The sequence below is a fragment of the Charadrius vociferus genome, unplaced genomic scaffold (genome assembly GCF_000708025.1).
Source record: "Charadrius vociferus isolate BGI_N301 unplaced genomic scaffold, ASM70802v2 scaffold951, whole genome shotgun sequence".
In the NCBI taxonomy this organism is placed as follows: Eukaryota; Metazoa; Chordata; class Aves; order Charadriiformes; family Charadriidae; genus Charadrius; species Charadrius vociferus.
The window spans coordinates 10396-25785 of NW_009646752.1; the positions used below are offsets into that span (position 1 = coordinate 10396).

The following is a 15390-nucleotide window of genomic DNA, read 5'->3' on the forward strand; positions in this document are numbered from 1 at the left end:
GAAGCAAAGGACTGTATTAATTCTGGTAGATACCAAGAATTGAACTTGTGTCAGATTCTCATGGAGACTCACAGTGAAAGGTGCTATTACTCTTCCCTTGCACATTTTCAAACAGTTCATCTAGTGCCTTTTTACCTTCAGGAAACAAGCTGTATGAAACCAGTCATATAGGCATTAGTAGCAGTAACAGCTTTTTCAAAACTGTGTCATTGGGACATAAACCCTGGGCCTCTTCCAATCTCACATTTTTCCATTCTCATGGTTACTCTGCCAGATTAATTGCACAGACTTTTCTTTTTTTTTTTCTTTTTTCTTTTCACTCTTTCTGCCACAAAAAGCAAAAGCATTGCCCGCGTGCCAGAAAAACAGAAATTATGAGATATGCTAGACTGTGGTCAAACATCGTTTTCCAAATGGAAAGCACAGTCAATTTTGACCTGGTCAGTATATGCTTAAAAATCTCCAAAACTGACTATAAAAATACTTTAAATCTGTAACCCATATAAAATTTATATAATCCATGAAGTAAATGTATAATCTATAACAGAGCTACACACAACTGTATAATCTATAATAAGAATTGCATGGCCAGTTTGTGGCCCGGGTTTGTAAATCCATTTTACAGCCTCATGACATGCAGTGATATGTCCTTTCGCAGCACATTGGGGCTGCAATCTCCAGTCCCGGCACAGCCAGGGAGCAGAGCCTGCCGCGCACATGCTGCTAAACAGTGCGAATCAGGCTGCTGGACCTCTGCCACGGGAAGCAAAATAAGGTTGGACTTGTTCCCATGTGTGCATTTGAGATTTACGTCTCTCAAAGACAGTCCCTGACCTTGACCGTGGCCTTTTAAATTTATGGATTGGTAACAGGGAACTGAGGAATGAAAACACTTGAAGCTCCTTACCCTTCATATTTACCACACCAGATGGCTGCTGCTAAGTGTCAGCATCAGCCCAGTTTTACCATGTAACAGCGCCCGGGTACAAGAATTGTATCTTATCAGAGATGGCGTGAAGGCTGGCTTTTAACAGGTCCTGGTGCTTCCTGCTCTGGTAATGCAATTTACTCATCTGGAACTCTTTCTCTGAGGGATCTGAAGAATTTATTGCTGGATACTCCTCTCCCCCAGGCATTTACCTCCTGAAAACAGTAGCTACTGACTGATTTTTGCTAGGCATGCACCCAATCTTTTAGCTCATCCAACAAAGTTGACCTGATTTTCAGGAAACGCTGTTGAAATCAGTGAGCCTCAGTCATCAGAAAACCATAGAGATGTACCAAGTATCTAAGTGTGAGATAACAGCAGGTTTCTAAGAGGGATTTCTCCTTTGTGTTGAAATGGTACCACGGGTTTCAACTTTTAATAACCAGGCCCTAAAAAAAAAATAAAAATCCACTCTTCCGCTTCTCCACATCATGAGTCTCTCCCTGTCCCTCAAGAAAGCCTGGATATGAAAATATTTTTGCTGGCCAATGGCTTCTGTAATGGAGCAGACAATTATACAGTTCCTAAAGCAAATGCATGTTAAATGCAAGGATAAATTTAAGCTTTTCTTTCCTGAGACTAGCCTTGGTGTTTATGTTGCATCTGTTACCTTACCTTCCATAAGAGCACAGCCAGCAACAGGAAGATGAGAATTCCCACCAGCAAACTGATGGCAATGATCCATCCGACAACATACCCCCGAGGCTCCAGATTGTGCAAAGCCTCAAAGACCACCTACAAAGCAATTAGAAAAAGATCTTTTTATGATTGGAAGTTGTATTGTTTTCTCTTGTACTCATCTTATTAAACACATTGCATGGTGGCCTCACTGATCATATTTCATCTGTCAAACAAATATGGAATGTGTCCTAAATTTTGTGCTTTCCATCTATTTTTCACAAGGGATTTAAAGCTTTCAAGTGGAATTTGAGTAGCCATGCATTGGATCCAAAGGATATCAGCTTCCACTCTGAAATAACTCTTACCCTGCCGACCCCAACCCCACCCCAGACACTGAACTAGTTCTAGTGCTGGGCCACCAAAGGTGTACAAAAGTTTGCATGAAAAACACCATCCCCTGGATTGGCAGGGATTGCCATGACATCTCGTGTGTGGTTTGTCTTACTCATCATGTTCCTGTCCCTGCAAAACACCCTGATGCTTCACATGAAACACTCATGTATGCTGAGCTTGTTAACTTTTTTTTTCCATGAAAAATGGAACAACTTGCATGTATCCCTATTGAATACAAATCATCCCTGCTGTGCTTCTCCAGACACATTGTGTGAAAGAGGGAAGGGTGCGTGCAGTCATGGGTTCTTCTGAGAATGCAAAGAGCAGTCCCCTGCTGTTCTCTTCTCTTCTCTCTTTTTTTTTTTTTATAGCATGTATGGCAGGGAAATACATCCTACAAAGAGCTTTCCTTAACTGTCTGCCTTAAGAAGAAAATGGGAGCAAATTATACCGTATACTTGTATACATGATGTGAATTTCCAGTCTCTTATTTAAATCAAAACCATTTCCTCAGTGGAAAGCTCCAAAACAGTTCTCCTCAGTGATGGCTATTTCTATGTTGAATTTTGCAATTTAATATCCACCAAATGCAGAGAGGCAGCAGGATTTTTTAAAAGGTAATACGCTTGCTTTGTCTGGCTTGGTTTGTTTTGGAAGGTAAAGTAGTGAGTTTTCCTCCCTCCTTCACAAACCACTTTCATCATCTTTGCTTAAAAATGTCAAAACCCTTTCATAGACATAAATTGTTAAACCAATCTTTGGAATAAAACAAAACAAAAAAGGTAATTAAAAGTGGGTGAAAATCCAGGAGTCAGATACAATTATGCAACCCCAAGATACACATCTTTAAGAGGCCCATGGAAGACCCATGAAATACCTCCACTCACTGGTGACACCGTTCAAACAGTGTCATTTGTGAGACAGCAAGAGAACACAAAACCATACAACCCATATGGATGTTGAAGTGGGCATTGAGGAAAAGGCTGCAACAGGGAGGTGATGGCAGCAATGGAACAGGGGCCAAAGAGGCTCTGGCTTCTCCATCCTTGCAGGTTTCCAAGCCTCAGACATGGGGACCCTGAGCCAGTGTGGGCCACAGCCCTGCTTCAAGTGGGAAATGGGACAGAAGAGACTCCCGACATCCCACTAACAAACATTTCTCTGTTTCTGTAAGCATATGCAGCCTCAGCAAACACCCACACAAGTTACAGACATGGATGACAGAAAGCAGGTGAGTGGGGCTATATTTCGTCACTGTGTTCCCATAAAGAAGTACTCAAAGATCCTTCGTCTCAGTTTCACAGGCTAATGCTGATTAAGACTGCAGCTTTTCTGGAGGAGGAATTTGAACGCAGCTGATTTACACACGCTTTTTTTTTTTCCTATTGATGAGATATTATCAGGCATTGGATGACAACGAGACATGAAAACATAACACATGCACAGGAACAAAGCTATACATAGACAGCATTATCAAAACATATTCCTGTAACTAGTATCACAATGCTCAAAATAGCTCTCGAACATGGACCAGTTCTTCTCCCCCAAAAAAGAATAATTGTAGCATTTCAGACATTAGCACAAAGCCTTTGTCAGACTTTTAAAGACATCTTGCTGAACAGAGAAAGTTTCCTAAGCAGCAGAGTTTCCCTCATAGCCAAGACTAGTGTAAGGGAAATACCAGACAGAAAGATCAAAGACAAATCTTGTGCCTTCCCCCTATTTCTGAGCCAGCTTGGAAAGACGATCTGATGTGGCAGTCCATTTCTCACGGAGGCTATGGTTAGCATACATCTTGCGGACACAAGTCAGATGACTGTTTCTAAGATGATAAGGCACTGATGTTATTTTCCTTTCTGACACTAAAAGAAAAAAACTCCTAACATTTTAAGTATTGCCAACTTTAGCGAAGAGACCTTTCAAGCAGTCCCTAGATGCAGAATGAAGTGGTGCCTTCTCTCCACTACTCAGAGAGTAAATGTTAACATAACACAACCTCCAGCACAATAGACCTGTATGTCTTTCGTGCTGCCAAAACACAGAGCCAGGAATAGCTGCAGAAATCAAATCATACATCATCTCTACAGCAAGAGTCCCCACATTTCAGGTTTGAAGCACACTAGCTAGAATAGCTTGGCTGTAATTTTTGCAGTCACAGCTCAGGTTATAAGGGTAGAGAGCGACAACAGCTTCTTATCTACCCGGTTTCTTCTAGCAGTCTGAATCAACATACAAACAAAAAAACCCTGTTCATGGCTTTGTGGTTTGGAGAGGAGCAGGGATGTTGGGCATGTTAATGTCCTTATCCTGCTCAAGCCCTCAAAATCTGCCTGCATTAATACGCAGCCACTGCAATGAATTTTGGTGAAGAATCATAGAATTATCAGAATAGAATAGAAGCAGCAACCAACAACAAAAAACCCAAGCCAATCCCCAATCAAACTAGACTGAGCAGACAGTCAGTGTACATCACACGTTGAGAGCATCAGCAAAAAGCCAGTATAGTAAGTGGTGGGAGGCCAGGGAAGCAAGTCATCCCGGTGCGGAGGTTGGAGGCAGAGGTTGATGTTACTAAAGAGAAGCGTGCCAGCTGCCGTCTGCCACTTGACACACTGGCCATCACACAGTCTCTGAAAGCCAATCTCGAGCGAAGCTTGAACTCCTTGTCCTGTCCACCCCAGCAGCACAGCCCCTACAGGGCAGCCAACACGCTGGGGAGCACAAGGCAGCCTCCAGCCCAGCACACTTCCCACAGCCCCGACAGAGAAGACAGGAGTGATAAGAGTGACTGATGCAGAAGATAAGGGGGGTGGGGGGATCGGGAAAGCATCCCAGAGAGGGCGGTGGGGGGCAGGAGCCGTCTGGTTCAGAGAAAGCACATACAACGGTCTTAAAATATGGAGCAGATTACAGGCTTGTTTTCAGGTTCTGAAGAAAGGCCAGGGAAAGGCTGTGAAAAACACAGTTGTCTTGACAATGTATGAGGAGTTTTAGTTCCGTATTTATCTTTTACATTTCACACTGTACTTGCAGGATCTGAAAGCAGGGAAGCCCAGGAGGCAGTGTAGCTCACCATTTAGCTGTACGTAGCTCACACATCAACCAGGTTTTACATAGTGTAACTGCCCTTCTGTAAAATAACAGAGATCTGCACCCTACCACTGACTTCTGAAATATTGAACCCGCACGGACAAGGGCATCTACCAGCTCATCTTCTACCTGTGCCAAACACTTGCTATATACTGATAGTCTTAGTGAACAAATTGAAAATAATCAGAATTTATTATTTTTTTTTTTTAGTGTTTTTAAAACACCCTATTTCAGTAAAGTGTGTAGGCAAGAAGTTAAGAAATCAAGTGAGTAGGAATATTGCAAATACTTGAAGTTCATATTGTGCTGAAGCCCTTTGCAGGATAGGCACACGCTGCTGCACTGGGACTCAGAAAGACAAGAAACATACTTCAGGAAAATCTGGTTAGAAATACATAATTGCAAAATTTTTATTTCTTTTTGCTTATGTGCACTAAATGAATTTTATGCACTTGTATCATGAACCACAACGCCATGGAAGGCAAGGGCTTATGAAAAAAATGGTATTTTATTTCTGTATGATCACCCAAAATATTTCTAGTGTTTCAAATCAGACTCCTCTGCTGGCTGACTTGTCCATTCAAGTGCTGTTATACCTGGGGGGACGTGGAGTGAAGACACCGTTCTCCTATGCACCTGTACATATAAGTATATGCACCCCTTTTTATATATTTATTGATTTACATATACTAAGAAAAACCTTGGAAGTTCTTCAAAAATACAAACCTGAGCTATCCTTGGTAGCTGCTTGTCTCTATCCCTGGGAAATTAACTGTATTTTATTGCTATTGTGTATTGTTTTGTTCCCTTACCCAAGTGTATGCTTCAACCTGCCAGACTGCACTGTAAAGACAAGAAAATCTATAAAGGGATTGTTACAGTAACAGATGGAAAGGTAAAACAACGAAATGAAAAATGAAACATGGTGAAAACAGTAAGGTGGCAAATAACCCAGTGGAAAGGGGGCTGCAAAGCTGCTGGAGGAAGCACATGTCTGGCTCCAGCCAGAGTAGGACATGCCCATCTCAAAGGTAAGCTGGAGAGAACAGATGCCTTAAAATGCTGAGTGTTTCTAAAAGGCAGGAGGGGGTGGTGATGGGTTGCTGAGTGGAAGAAGTATTCCCATGTGCATTAGAAAAAGGCTGGGACATCATGAGAACTGTCTAGTACCACAGGCTGCTCCTTCCAACTCAAATATGGAGAACAGGCCGAAGTTGGGAGTCCCCTGCGCCACAGGCAGACAGCTAAAGCTTAGACACGTGAATATGCATTTAAATCTCTCTGCATATAAATAGGCATATAAAGACCTCTCAAAAACACCTTGTAGGCCTTCACAACCATGAACTTCATTTTTTAAAGTTTTTTCTTTTTTATCGTTGTTTTCCCCAAAATATGTGTTTATCATCGCAAACATAAACACAAGGGGGAAAAAAAAAAAAAAAATCCATGTAGGGCAACCACTTGCCTGTGTTGAATTAAACCTGGGGTGACTGGGCTGAAAATGAGAGAAAGCAAACTCTACCCAGGAGGAGAGAGAGGTTCAAAGGCTTGATGAAGCGTACCTGTGCTGAGCTGGCAGCACCAGATACGGTAGCCTTCAGCTTTACAGGGCACTTTGTTGCAGCAGCTGCGTGCATTTTATCTGGGGTTCCCCTATCATCTATTCAGCTTTGCATTCCCTCGCTTTCAAGACAGGAAGACTCAGAGGCATTCGGCTGGTTTTGACATAGTGAAATCCATCCTATTCTTCCCTCCACACTGGCACTCACAGGGGGAAGTCCTTTTGCTCCATAAGAGCACTCCTCCTCCTCCTCCTCCTCCTCCTCCTCCTGCACATGAGCAGAGAGCACAGGATGTGAATCCTTGGATCTGGTATTTGACCACCATGGTCTCACGGAGCTCATTGTTGGTTTTGCCTCACATGTAGCGAAGAAGGGAGCCAAACCTTCACTGAAACCCATATGCTCAAGAAAAGAAAGTATGCCTCCTGAAAATACCACACCGTCGGTTTTAGGCCAATATATACTAATGTTAATACAACTGTCAACATAGAGCCAAATCCAAACTCTGCTCACCTTCTTCATGTGATTTCTTCAATATAAGAGTTCAATCAGCCTATTGTAACCAGAGGCAGAAAATACATCATTCCAAATCACATAAAACCATATCCAAATCCAGAGAAATGATTTCTGAAAATTGCATAAACGTACCTTTTTTTTAAAAAATGGGTTCATTTCAAAGACAGCCTGCTACCCAACTTACAGATATTTACATAAGCTTTTGCATCTGCCTTACAAATTGTCTACTAGAGTTTCTGACAAAGCTGGTATTTTTATGGGTGGTCCTGCCACCACTGGTACTTCTTACACTAGCATCACATATATCAGTCTTCCTTTTTCCTTTTGTCTTCTTTACAGGTACTTTGCACTACTATTACTTTGCACTACTACTACTACAGGTACTTTGGACTACTATTGTCCACTATATTGTAAAAGTGCTCAGTGAAGTAAGGGTACCTCATTCTAAAGAACGTTTAAATGGGCTAATAAGTCAACATTTAGCTGTAGAAAGCAAACAGGCCTTTTCAAATTTACCATGATAAAGTGTCTAAGACAATGTTTTTCATTGTCAGGGAACACTTTCATAAACAGACTCAAAGGAAGTCCATGCACAACTATTCAGAAGGAGCTTCTATCCAAACGGATAAGGTAGAGCAGTCCATGGTCAATGACAAGAATGGTCAATGACAAGAATACAGGACAAGCTTTAAAAAGGAAGGGAAGAGTATGAACAAAGACTTTTTATCTCTCCTGTCTCTACTTCCAGCTGAATAGCTGTGGCTCGCAACGAGTACTATTCCCTTCTGCATTCCACAAGAAAAGAGAGGGAGGAAAAATGAATACCTTGAGCCAAACCACATGTCTTAAATTTTTCCCTGAACATGACTCTATGCAAAACATACAGCAATGGTGAAGCCAACAGACATATGGAAATAGCATAAAGGAAAGAGCAAATGGCACTCACATTAGAAAAGACCTGAAATTACAAATTGATGTTACATGGCTGCAACATATCAAGCATGCTCCTTTACAGCTAGGGCTTCCCAGGAACTAGGAGCAAGCTCTTGTTTGAAGATTAATATAGCTTCCCAGTGCACACAGTGCACTTCATAATCGTTGCAACTCAAGGCTTGATGAAAGACTTTCCGGGAACAGGAAAAGGACAATGTTGGAGGTTTTTTTCTTTTTTTTTTCCTCCAATCATTAGATTACAATGAAATACAGCAGAGCTTGCATTCCTAGATAAAAACGTATCTAAATTTTGAACATTAAGTAATAGTAATCCCACACATTTTACATTGTGCCTATCATTCTGAGAGATTCTAAAACCCTTTACAGATCACGACATTTAGCAGAGCGATCCTGGCTTCTTCCATGTCAGTTGTGGCACGGGTATCACAGCCAGTTACTTCAGTAATTAAAGAAATTTTGCCATAAAATTTCTAACTAAAGAGAGAACTAAAGAGCGATCAAGCAATGTATTAAAAGTCAGGGCTGCAGGTCACTTGTAAGGCACATTCTCAGGGAAGGCTAGCAATGATTTTCATTTCAGCTGCCAAGCCTATTTTTTTAATGCTCCTTAGAATGGTCCAGAAACCTGACAAAGAAAATAAAACAGAAGGGAAAAAAATGGAGTCCTGTCATATAAAAGAATTTCTTTTTCTGACAGGTTTAATAAAACAGAAAGCTAAGTTTAGGGTTGCAGACATGATTGTGGAGAAGACAGTCAGTGTAGTGGTGTCTCTACTTTCAGACTGAAAGTAGTAAGTAGATACAGCTTCAGTTCTTCCTTTGCCTGTAGGGTTTTAAATCCATTATCTCTGAGAGGAGTGCTTTAATTTGGGAAGTCAGTGCCTTCCAAGTGTGTTGAACTCAACACTCTCACACTCAAATCTCAATAGTAGTCACTGAAATTGAGCCAATGAGAATGTTTGCATGGGCTGGTGGTGATGACAGTCATTGGTGATATAAGGATAACTGAGAGATAGGATCTAGAGCATGTTCAAAAAACACAGAGCAAGAGGAGAAATTGAAAGTAGTCCAGATTACCTCTGATCCTCACGTGAGAGAGAAATAAGAAATGAAACTTTAAAATTTCACCAGGAAAAAGGAAAGCTGAATTTGGGTGTGGCCCCCTGTTCAATTTTCATCTGTAAGCATTAGGCAGCTTGGTAGTAGGAAACCAAAGCCATCGCCTCCTCCTTCTCCAGCAGATTGTAAAAGTGGTCATGTATAGTTTTACTTACAGCTAAAACTACACAGTGAATTCACCTTGAACTTTAATATTTCCCCTTCAATTTTCAATCCAGCCTTACGCAGATCAACTCAAAAAGCAGTATCAGGTCATACGTGAATTCCATCAGCTCAGCACAAGGGAACAGTTAAATGAACCTCTGAAAGTTTAGACCCCCTTGCCCATTTTCACAGCTCCCAAAATATCATTAACACTTCTAAATATTTCATACTGGCACATCTGAAAAGACTTTGCTGGGGTTTCGAGTCTCTGCTAGGTTTTCAAGGAAAACCTGAATTAGATTAAAGTGGACAGTAACCCTAGAATAGGAAGCTAAACCTAATTTTGGAACAAATACCTCAAGGGTATTACAATTTTGGCTGGTACAACATAGATCCTCCTGCTCCACATAACATCATTCACTGTGATGGCATGGTTATCACATAGAGCAAAACCACAGAAGCACAGTTCACAGCACTGCTAGTCTAGCCAGACAAAGTCTGGGCACTCTCATGGGCTAGCCCATCCATAAATTCCAGTTTGTATAGCACTTTCAATGATCTCCAGGCCACTGGGATCAGGAAACCTTTCCCTGCAGGTTTATCTACTTACTGGTTTTTCTTCTGGGCTCCCATTGGGCACCTCCACAACTCTGAGGTCAGGGTCTACCCGCACCCTCGCCCTTGTGACAAACTGGATGACTGATGAACTGTCCTGAGAAGTAAAAAGAGGAAGAACTGGATTTGGGGTGCAAAAAAAAGACCACCCCCCCCTACCCCACCCAAAAAAAAAAAAAAAAGCAGCCACCATCAAACCTTTGCCAGTCTAATAAACACATCTAGACAATGCTTAGTAGAGGCTGGGTTGAGAGTTAAGTATTATCCTGGTTAAAACCCTGCTTTGAAAAATATATCTTATGCTCATAACAGACACACAAACCCAAGCACATTATCTGAGATTAAAACAAAATCAGGTATGTTGGACTTTAAACACATCATTTGTATTTGGCCTGTTAATGTTTCCCACATTTACCGCAAAAGACAGAACATTGCCAATCAACACAGGCAAACTCAATGTTAACCATCAAAGAAAAGTTCCTACTTGTTTTTCAGGTGAACAGAAAAAAGATACACAAAACCTGGTATAAACTTAAGTGTATACCAAGGTGGAAACTTCTAAATTATTTGAATCTGTGAACTGCAAATATCTAAAATATTCAATACACACGTCCCCTTATTAATTTATATTTCTCCTGTATTTTACACAGTCCATTGTAACAGGCACGTTCTTATAAGCTGCCATTTCAACTCATAGGTTAGTCATTTGTATGCTGTTCACCTTGGGGAGGGTAGGTGCTAAGTGGCAAATGGCATGTATTGGTGATACTCACCCAAAGATGTGTAAGCACTGTATGTTTTTGAAAGGAGTGTTGCTAATGGTCATCTTGGAAAGGACCCAGCAGACAGGATGAATCCCGGCTATTTCCAGGACTGAATTTCCCAGAAGCACGCTTTGTGTGCACTCAGTTACTTGCACACTTATTTCAGCATTTCTATAAGCATGTAGCAAATACCTGAAAATTCTGGCCTTGCCTGTATTTTCTGTTTTCAAATACGAACAAACATTAGCAGACTGGTTGGTTTCAGCTGGAAAAGCTTAGGGCTATCAATCGCTTTAGGAACTGCTTTCTAATAAGGGCTCTCCCCAGTGCTTTTAATCTAGCAGCAATCAAAGATAGGTTAATTTTAGTAGGCTCATGTTATCAGCTTTCTCTTCTGATTATCTTATACCCTCATAATCTTACAGCATCTTGCCACAATTACGCAGTCGACATTTTTGTAAGTATAGGAAAACAGGGCCAAACACAGTAAATCACTAGAAATTTAAAAGATTTGCTGTCTCATTCAGTGGCTTCAGAGAAGACAGGAATTAACTTGCAACCATTTGTTTCTTGTCACAAATGTCAAGCTCAGCATTAATATGGTCGTGATGTATCTTCTTTGAATAATAATCATTTGAAGTAAAAAAATCACAAAAAACTGCCATGTCTCTGTTTATATGGAGGGAATGATAGATAGCTGGTCACAGTTTACATGCACTTACTCTACTTTTCATTTTTCAGAATGAAAATTTTTGGAAATCAATTCAACTTTCTGAAGTCTCTAGCTTTAACACCACGCATACAATTAGGGGGCTCATTTGTTGTTTCTCAATGTATAAATTTCTGAACTTAATTTATTTCTGCCTTAATGGGTAATGGGTAAGAACTAGGATTAACACCTCCATACATGCTGTTGATAAATAGATCTGTTTTCTCTGACACCATGATTTTTTATAACACGCTAGTAAAGAGCAGAAGGAATGCAACTCTCGAGTCCATTGATGCACATAAGCATACTTAAGTTGGTATTTAAGACGAACTACAAAAGAAGCACGTACCTTCTTCAGTATCTCAGTATTCAGCAGTGTGTAGATACTTATATCACAGGACTCTGCTTTTGCTAATGAGCTTAAGTTGCAGCGTATAATTAAGCAGTACCTGCCTGGTCTTTCACAGTCCTACAGGAAATATGGAAAAAGCTGTTAGGCAAAGGAGGAAGAAAAACAGTGACAAATTGTGTGACAGCAAACGCACCAGCTGACTAAGTTACATAGTAAACTGCTAAAATACAGCACTCCTGCATTGAAATAGCAGCAACTTTCAAGACCTGCAGACAGCTAGATACAGAGACCTGCATGAAAGCAAGCCAGGTAAAATTCAGCCCTCTACAGAGCTGCTGAGCCAGGTGAGTGCCCCGGCCAGGAGGAGTGAGGCCACCGCTGCACATCAGCCCTCTGCACGGGGCGGGCGCCGAGCACAGCACAGGGCCCACTGCCCCATGTGCCTTTGACAAAACATGGGAGCGAGGGCTCTCCTCACCGAGTGTGTGCTGCCACATCAGGTAACTCCCTCCCGACTGCACTTCCTCAAGCTTCCTATTTCCATTTAAAAACCAGATAATTATAATCACTAACTATCCCCACAGCACAACATCAGTATTAGTATACACGCACTAAACAGTTGCTCTATAATGAACTATCTGCTTGATTTCTTGCTAAGCCATGCAAAATCTTTTGTAAGATACACTGCATTTTCAATTTTGCCGTAAGGGGACTTTCTTACCAATACTTTTCTGCCAGACTTTGTGAAAAAAGCAAATATTGTGTGGAAAATATTTTCATTCTCTTGAGGAACGACACATGGGCTGGGGTTTCTGTGAAAAGAACAGCTTCCTTTGTCCTGACCAACCTGCAAGCACAATTATAAATCACAATTATTATTCTGAATTAAACTAAATGACACAAGAAGGTGGGATTAGTCTGTCCATAAAAGTACACCTACATCTGAGCTGGATGTTTGGACTCCCATTAATAGTCAAGAGAGACAAATAAGTGCTTTGGAAGTCAAATAATCCCGAAGAAAATACCTAAAGCAAGCCAGACAAACCACATTCTAGAAATGCTTGTCTCTCTTGACTGGATTGGATACTAATATATCTAACCTAGCTCACATGCAGGTGTCTGTGTTCCACTTGTCTGGAGATAGAGACAGAGGAGAAAAATCTCAGCAAAATCCCCACATAACATTTAAAGTCAATTATGTTACCGTGTGTGTTACCTTTTTTGTAACTGTATTATTTCATGCTTTGGCCAACTTGTCTGTTTCACAGTTTATACCAGAACTAATGAGATAAATGAAATCTTTGTGTAAATGCACAAGCCTGGACACCAAATATGTTCTTTTACCTTCAGCATAAATAGTACAAATATAAACTTTTTGTATCATTAGCTTATTCACTTGTCCAGAAAAGCAGGTGCTTGAAGCAAGTGAAATGTACCAAGCTTTGATAAAATGATCTTCAGTCAAGATAACCTTGTACTAGAAAACCCTTCTCACTTTCTGCAGCTTATGAATATTTGCTGAAGAAAATCTATTGGAATTTAATACAAACTATGACAACAAAATATCAGCAAATTCTGCCTGCCACCATTCTTAAAACCTGTAAGAATAAGAGAGAAGGAGATTTTCCCATAAGCCAACAAGTGACATTCTTACACACCCTGCTGTTGACTTCTCCACATCCTCTACTCTGAGAGGATGAAAACTTGTACCTTATTCACAATCCTTGAAAGATGGAGAAAAAAAGTTGTTGTAAGGTATGAAATTACTGCATGCTCTGAGTCCAATTTTGCATTGAAGAGTTTATAGCTGAGTTAACCAAAGTATGGCCAAAAAAGAAACAAACCCCAAAGGTCTATCTAGATCTTAAATGCTATTTTCCAGACAAGTGATGTCTATGTCTCTTGGTAAGATACACCTTTTCTGCTTCACTGGCCCACAAGCTCTTCATAATCTGTTCTTTGAAGTTCGTATTCATAACCTGTCTTTATATAACCTTTCATTACATTCCCAATAGATACAGGCACAGGTAGCTACCCGCAGTTTACTGTCTCCTTGGGATCGACTGGAAATTAAGACTATGATGTTCTGCATTTGTTCAGATCACCTGGAATGAGTTTTCATTATTTATTGTAGGTAAGAGATTCACAAAGCACACTGACATTTATTTTCTTTGAACTTTCACATGGGAATTAGATCCAGATCAACCAGAAGGTTTATGTTAAATCAAGAACAGCAAGGAGTCAAGATCTATTCAGTACTTGCTCTTTCTTCCTGAAAGTCTGAATTACCAGACACTTGGACAGATGTCATTAGATTAATGCGAGAGATACCGAAAGGACAGTATGAGCTTCTGCACTATCCCAGCTTTTGGCATACTCCCTAAATAGTCCTGCTTTACATCCTGTACAAATACGGTGTAAGAACAAACTAAAGCAGAAATATCTCACAAGACTAAAAGGAATTATCTGGCATGAAGCAACATAAATCTGGCCCTTTCTTCTCTAAATGATTATCTTTTCTTAAACTGAAGCTTGGCTACATCTCGTCCTTTTTAAAACACTTCAGCTGAAACAGAGGAAGGCACCTCCAGAGGACTAAGACTGAATTTGGAAATACCCTTTCCTCTCTGCCAACTATGCAGCAAGCCTACACAAAGCGGCTCTTCAGTGTCTCGGCTCACATTAGGAAGGACGCGTGCAAGGACTGAGCACCTCCTGTCACCTCTGCTGCTCTTGAATAGACCAGTGGGTCACCTACTGCCTCTTTTAGTAGCCAAAGGCAAATGCCACTTCCTAGAAGGAGAAGGCAGACACTACTACTTGGCCTGCAGAATTTGTGGGAATTCAACCAGGCAGAAATTAGGAGGTATTCATCTGTGTATCTGTGATCAATCAGCATATACTGACAGCTGGTAGGGGGGAAAGGATCCAAGGCAGCCTGAGAAGCACTCAGTTCCTTTTAGCACTCTTAGAAACAGCAGAGCCACAGAACTAGGAAAAAAAGTAACAAAACAATTTGAAATGGGTGGATCATGCTGAGGTAGAAGGAAATCCAGCCTTTCCAAAGGACTGGCCGCAGGGTTGGGTTTTTTTTGTTTGTTTGTTTTGTTAGGGTGATTGTCAGACAGTTTTCATTTCACATCATCTCTTTATTTTCCTCAATTTTATATACAGAAAGGGAAGGTTCAGTCAACCAGTCAGACAAAACTCTGGTAACTTTTCATGAAACTTTGTTTTCAATGAAAAATTCAGCTCTAGGAAATCAACCTGCTAAAGAAAACCTAAGCACAAAGTTCCTGGCTGCGTTGCGCTGAGACTGAACTGCATCTCTGAAATACAAATCAGGATTTGGCCTCATGTGTGAGCCTCTCCTTGTTCAAACACGGTGCTACCCCAGCCACCTGCTTTTCTCCAACCAACCTCATAGCCTGGTACACAGGGAAGAACATTTCTGGCAAAGTTTAAGGGCATGAGCAAACGCTTACGATTGATAGATGCAAGAACTGTGCAAGTCTTTGATATGGAGTAGGTAGCCAGGCTCTTTGACAAAGTCTTGGAGTTTC

At 40.9% G+C, this 15390-nt stretch overlaps 1 protein-coding gene across 1 annotated transcript in view; it reads right to left on the reverse strand.

Moving 5' to 3' along the window:
- Positions 1-1603: 1603 nt before the first annotated feature.
- The window catches only part of ITGA9 (integrin, alpha 9), a gene marked incomplete at its 3' end in the record, with an annotated part of 187311 nt that continues 173524 nt past the window's right edge, over positions 1604-15390 (reverse strand). Inside the window, exons 20-23 of the mRNA XM_009891547.1 lie at positions 12549-12674; positions 11825-11944; positions 9998-10099; positions 1604-1723 (exon numbers count right to left, since the gene is read on the reverse strand). Coding sequence (XP_009889849.1) covers positions 1604-1723; positions 9998-10099; positions 11825-11944; positions 12549-12674 — 468 coding nt within the window. The remainder of the gene's footprint in view (positions 1724-9997; positions 10100-11824; positions 11945-12548; positions 12675-15390) is intronic.